Genomic DNA, 6,125 nt, shown 5'->3' on the forward strand with positions numbered 1-6,125 from the left:
ACCTATTTCATTTTTGTGCGAGAGGAATTAAAAGCCTGTCCCAAGTAAAGGCAGGGTCAATTCAGTGATTTTAGCAAATAAACGGTACTACTGTTGTTTCGCGTGGTTGTCTCCCCACATCCCCCTTTTACAGTACTCTGGGATTTCATTGTTCTCCTGGTTGATTCCCTTGAAATTATTTGGTTGTGTAACTAGTTTAGAGACATTTTCCTCTCTACCAGAGGAGTTTGAGGGTTCTGCGCGGTATCTTAGCTGATCCTAGGAATGCACTTCTTGAAACAGAGAATTCAGATGTTGTAACTGGTTTCTGCTGGAGCCACACACACACACACACACACACACACACACACACACACACAACCACTTTAAACAAGCTCACTCAAAGTCTCACTTTAAGTATAATACAAAATAATACGATACAGTGACTTAAATCTTAGGCTATATGCAATGTCCTCACAAACTGTGAGTTAGTCACTCCATTTAGTACATCAGTTCAGTGCAAAAATTCAGTGGATGAATATCTGTAGCGGTAACTGTCCTATTAATACAAAAGAAAATGAACAAAACCACACTAACCACACATTCATTCCTGATACAACATGAAACATTTGGTTCATTAATATCAACTTGAAAAGGTGCAGTTTACCTTTGAACTAACTAAAGTGTATGTGTGGTGGCCGGCCATCAACTCTATATTCAATGAAAGCAAACATTAATTCTGCTACTATGCACAGCGCTAAATGTTCTCAAACACAAATATATTATATATTCCTACAAGATGAACTTACAAAGCTTTCAGAAAGGGCAAGCCTTGCACTCATCTAACTAGTAACTCAGAACAGGTGGATACATCTGTAAACATCGGACCACTGAATCACCACCTGAAGCCAACATTTTGTACTTTGTACTCCTTTGGAATGCCTAAATGTGGGGATAACCGAAAGGTCACAGTGCCATCTAGTGGCTTTAGTTTGAACATGGTATTTTCCTTTTTCCTCTAGGCTACATATGCAGGATAGACATACTGTATACTGTAAAAAAGAATTGTAACTTAGTACTTGAGCAAATGGACACAATTTTCAGTTTGTTTTTCTCTCCTAGTGCCTTTGTTGCCGTTGGTCTCCTCAGTAGTAGGTCTGCTGCTGCTCCTACTGGTCTTCGTGGGGGTCTGTCTGGTTGTCAGGAGAAGACGACGAGCCAAGCAGCCTGGAACCCTTGTCTGTACTCAATGTCTGTGCTCACCAGGACACATAGATTGGACATTGACAAGCTGCGGTAAGCATATTGGCTCATTTCCGTGTCCGGTGCTTGTGTGTTGGTAGCCAATTTGGCTGCTCTAACTGAAACCAGTTAAATGTGTTAGAGCCTTCATTACAGCAGCTAATTCTCTGCTACACAGTTAATCCTACAGTAGTTCTGGTTAAGCCCTAGGTATGTAATGACTGTCCAAATCCACAGTTCGGTTCAGACCTCGGTTTTTATCAGGTTGACCATGACAGATAAGTCTTCATTAAAGTAGTACATGGTGGGGTCTGATGCTTTTTGAAACAATAAACCGGAGAATAGAGTGGTCCTCTGGGCATCCATGAACATATGTCTATATCTAAATAAACTAAAAAATAAAACACATTGTTAACATCACACTATGACATGTCTCTGAGATTTCACCCAGTCTATATGTATTTGTGAACTGTATGTCTTTATGTTCAAAAGTCAGTCACAGAAAAATTGTACACTATTCAAAAACATTTGCCATTGTTACTAATTCTAGCCAGATCTACACACACATTGTTAACATCAGAACAATGAGAGAGCACTGAGAACATTTTCACTCATTAATTTACTTACATATGTATTTGTGAATAAACACCTATACATTTCAGTCTACGCACAAACACCCTTTAACAGTATTTTGGGGGGAATAACCAGTATAAACTACAGCTTTTACACACTGTTGATACACGGAACAGCCATCTTGGATCACAAAGTAGGGGGTAGTGCGGTTGTCCTGACTTTCTGAGTCGGAAATGTGACTTAAGGGGGTGTTCCTGTTGAAAGTTACGACTGGGAACTTGGAAATTCCGACTTCCCATGTCAAGTGGAACGCACCATGACCTCCTGGAATTAAAGCCGAAAACTATGTTTACAAACAAAAACAAAATAAAACAAAGTGCACCTAACGCCCAGGCAGCTATACGCAGCGTCATCTTGGAAGGTTGGCTTTAGATGACATTTATGCATATGTCAACTTTCCACCGCTAGATATCAAGGTGGTGTCCAGCAAACGATGTGGGCTTTGAAGATCACTGGCAGACTTTCTGGGGAAGACCTGGTCTGATTAGGAGAAACGGTATTCATCCCACAATGGATGGAGCAGCTCTTACATGTAGAAACCCTTGACAATCCAGAGTTGAAATCAGGAGGCAGAGTCGCAGTTTTACATGCTTCTCTGCGCTTTGGAGGTGATGGAGCAGTGGATAAGACAAATGCCTTTGGTGTGAGAGACCAATGTGTCCCTGAGTAAGACTCTTAACACCTAGTTGCTCCAGAGGCGTGTGAACTCTGACATATGTACCAATTGTAAGTCGTTTTGAATAAAAAGTGTCAGCTGAATGAATAAATGTAATGTAAATGCGCTTCCATTTCAGCTGTTACTTACCCAAAACCCTCAGCGTTTACTTAGCCCAAACCCCATAGTGATGGTGTCTAGGAGAATTAAATGTGGACTCTAAAGATCTCTCTCATCTAAAGGTGTACTAGTAAATGAATTAATATCAGATTATCATATTGATCTGCTTTGTCTTACTGAAACCTGGCGGGGTGATGAAGAATATGTAAGCATAAATTAATCCACCTTCCCCAGTCATATTAATACTCACCTTCCTCGAGGCACAGGCCGAAGTGCAGCTATCTTAAACTCCAGCCTACTAATCAACTCTAAAGCTTAACTAAATTGTAATTTATTTGAAAGCCAACCTGGAAAACACTGCAGCCAGGTCTATTTGTTATAGTGTGCCGATAACCTGGTCTATATTCTGAATTTTTATCCGAATTAGCAAGTTTAGTCCGTAAACAGATAAAGTTCTTATTGTAGGTGATTTTAATACTCATGTGGACGTTGAGAATGACAACCTTAGCTCTGCGTTTATCTCACAATTAGATTCAGTTGGGCGGCACGGTGGTGCAGTGATTAGCACTATGTCCTCACAGCAAGAAGGTCATGGATTTTAAACTTGGTTGTCCCAGGCCTTTCCTTGCATATTCTCCCCATGTCTGTGTGGGTTCTATCCAAGGTGCTCTGGCTTCCTCCCACTGTCCAAAGACATGCAGGCTAAGTTAATTGGGGACCAAAAATTGTATGAGTGTGAGTGGTTGCTTGTCTATGTGTGGCTCTGCGATGGACTGGCGACTTGTTCAGGGTGTTCCCCAACTTTCGCTCATTGCCACCTGGGATTGGCTCCAGCCGCATCCCCCACCCCCACGACCCTGTACACAGTATAAGAGGTTGAAGATGGATGGACGTTTTATTTAGTACATCCTCATTCTGGTAAATCGTATTGAAAATGAACATTTAATACTGTTCCTACAGAATCCCTTTTTATGACCACTGATCACTATTTATAAGAAGAACCTTGTTTAATCTGGCAAGATAGTCTTAAAACTTATAGGAAGGCCCTCCGTAATACCAGAGCATTTACTAGATATGATCAATATTGTTATGTTTGATGTGAGTACGGTTAGACCTGCCCTATATGAAAAGCACAATAAGATAACGGTTGTTGTGAATTGTCACTATATAATAAAATTGAATTAAATTGAACAGTACATGACATGAAAAGACTGTTTAGTTTTTACATTTTCTAGAAATACACTTCCATCTAAAGTTTGTGATTGAAGGGTTGTAAAGAATTGATTGAGATATTCATGAAACGTTTTATCCTGATGCTTGTGTTTCAGTGACTGTCAGAGGCAGCAAGGAGGAGGACTATGTGAATGTTGATCCAGCACACACCAGGCTGAAACGCAAAGAGGAAGCAGGTAGAGAGGAAGGCGAGAAGAGTGAAGATCATGATTATGAGGAAATGCACCCCAAAGCTAATTCTGTAAAGGCCACAGAGGCCTGTGTCAGTGTAAAGGACAACAGAGAAGAAGAAGAAAGCAGTGATGATGAAGATGACTATGTAAATGTAAACCAAAGCAGTGATGATGAAGATGACTATGTAAATGTAACCCAGCCATTTGTGAAACAAACTCTGGACATTTATGGAGAAAATTACAATATAAATATGGTATAGTCTAAATGTGGGAATGAGACACCTAAAGCATCAGTCAGTTGGCGTCAAGATTCTTAGGTTTGCCATTTACCTACATTAACTACCATCTCTCCGACTACTGCGACAACACCGCAGCTAACGACATGCAGTCCACTAACACTACTGGGTCCCAGCACAACACAGACTCCAACATAAACTCCACATAATCCAAAACAATAAAGGCCTTTCAGTCCAAAGGAGATTCTGAGGATGTTGGTGAAAAATTTGAATATTAGTAAGGCTGGAGCTATGGAGACAATCATGTTCTGTGGCGGTTTCAGAACGAAAAGTGTACAACAGGGGTCAGCAAATAAGTCTGGAATTGGGCCAAATTTTTTCAAGCCATTATATGGCAGACCAGAACAGAGTCAAATTATTTCATATTCATGTGCATGTTTAGCTCAGTACTGTTCGGGACTCCCGTTAGGAAAATCAATTCCAATTAATTGCGTATATGTTTTCCCCTTATTACTTGATTATAAGGACACTTTTGCACATGCTCACAGTAAGGCACGTGCTGCAGTGTGTGTGTGCCTGGCGTTTGATCAGAATTCATAAACCTATGGAGTTTATTTTCATTTCCCTGAGAAAACTCATTGTGCGAACTACAGGGGAGCTTAGCTCCCCCTAATAAGACATCAGCTCCCCTAAAAGCATGATTTGTGATATTCTGGGGGTCTCTAAAATATTTACAGCATGATTTATTGGCAATAATCTTATCATGAATAATGCGGAGCGTCAGACTTCATCCCGCCAGAGGAAACAATCACTGACAGACTGCAGCGGGCCAGTCGCTCCGCGATCTCCTGTCCCTGGTCTGCCCCACTCCCTCTCCGGTGCCGACAGGCTGCGAACGGTTAGTGATCACTTAAGTCACTTAAGAGGAAGTGATTGTGTGAGTAACTGTATCTGTCATGACTGATATCTATTTCAGCACCAGCCGCTATCAATTTATTTATTATTTATTTTTCTGCTATCAAAGCAATCTGGCCACCTATTGCCGACCACTGGTCTACAATAATCATAGTAACATATCTTCCTTGTGACGATATGGCGCTGAGACAAATGTGTCTCAACTAGTCAGATCCTTTAGGATGTTACCGGTGTCGTGTCCGGTGTCGTGCCAGGGTAGTTATCCCTGATAGAAAGTGTTCCCTCTGCCGCGGGAGCACGCGTGCATTCAATGGTGAAGGTGGACTTTTGACTTCACAAAAGTAAATGAAAAATATAATATGTGGGTTGTTTCATCTGTTGTTTTATGTTGTTTTATCAACAAGGTTTCTGCAGAGCGAGCTAGCACACAGATTATATTTATCGCTTTTATAGGCTAACGTTAATGTTATGCGTTATTGAACTTCATATTATTCATTGCACTGAATTGAGAAGAACTAAACAATATGAGCAGTTTCAGTGTCCCTCGCAAAGCAGTTATTTCGCGATAGTCTGGCGATGTTATAACTGACCACTTAGTCATCCATGTTACTGTTTGAAAATATCTACGCCATCCATACTGTAAAATCAAGATCACTGTAATCAGTTTAACACATTGCTCATCTCAACATTACATCTACTTGACTTGAGATAAACTTGACAAATACTTAAAGGGTAAATTATTATCATAACAATTTAATAATGTCCCTGTTTTGCTTCGTTGGCCTCGGAATCCGTGCTTCCCCATTTCTCTGTCGGCCAGTTGTTGGACCCCTCTGGATACTATATAGTTAGTTTTTGGGATGTGCAGTGTGGGTGCGGGGCAGGGCTGTGCTCCGGTTTGTTCTGGGTTTGTGCCTGGAGTTCTCGGCCCTTGACGGG

General features: G+C 41.0%; 1 protein-coding gene across 1 annotated transcript in view; it reads left to right on the forward strand.

Moving 5' to 3' along the window:
- LOC123984046 (leukocyte immunoglobulin-like receptor subfamily B member 3A) overlaps positions 1 to 4,395 on the forward strand; it is a 65,844-nt gene extending 61,449 nt beyond the window's left edge. The window contains exons 7-8 of the mRNA XM_046070656.1: positions 1,102 to 1,275; positions 3,958 to 4,395. Of these exons, the coding sequence (XP_045926612.1) occupies positions 1,102 to 1,275; positions 3,958 to 4,295 (512 nt within the window). The 3' untranslated portion in view covers positions 4,296 to 4,395. The remainder of the gene's footprint in view (positions 1 to 1,101; positions 1,276 to 3,957) is intronic.
- Positions 4,396 to 6,125: the final 1,730 nt, after the last annotated feature.

This window comes from Micropterus dolomieu, linkage group LG02 (genome assembly GCF_021292245.1).
Source record: "Micropterus dolomieu isolate WLL.071019.BEF.003 ecotype Adirondacks linkage group LG02, ASM2129224v1, whole genome shotgun sequence".
Lineage (NCBI taxonomy): Eukaryota > Metazoa > Chordata > Actinopteri > Centrarchiformes > Centrarchidae > Micropterus > Micropterus dolomieu.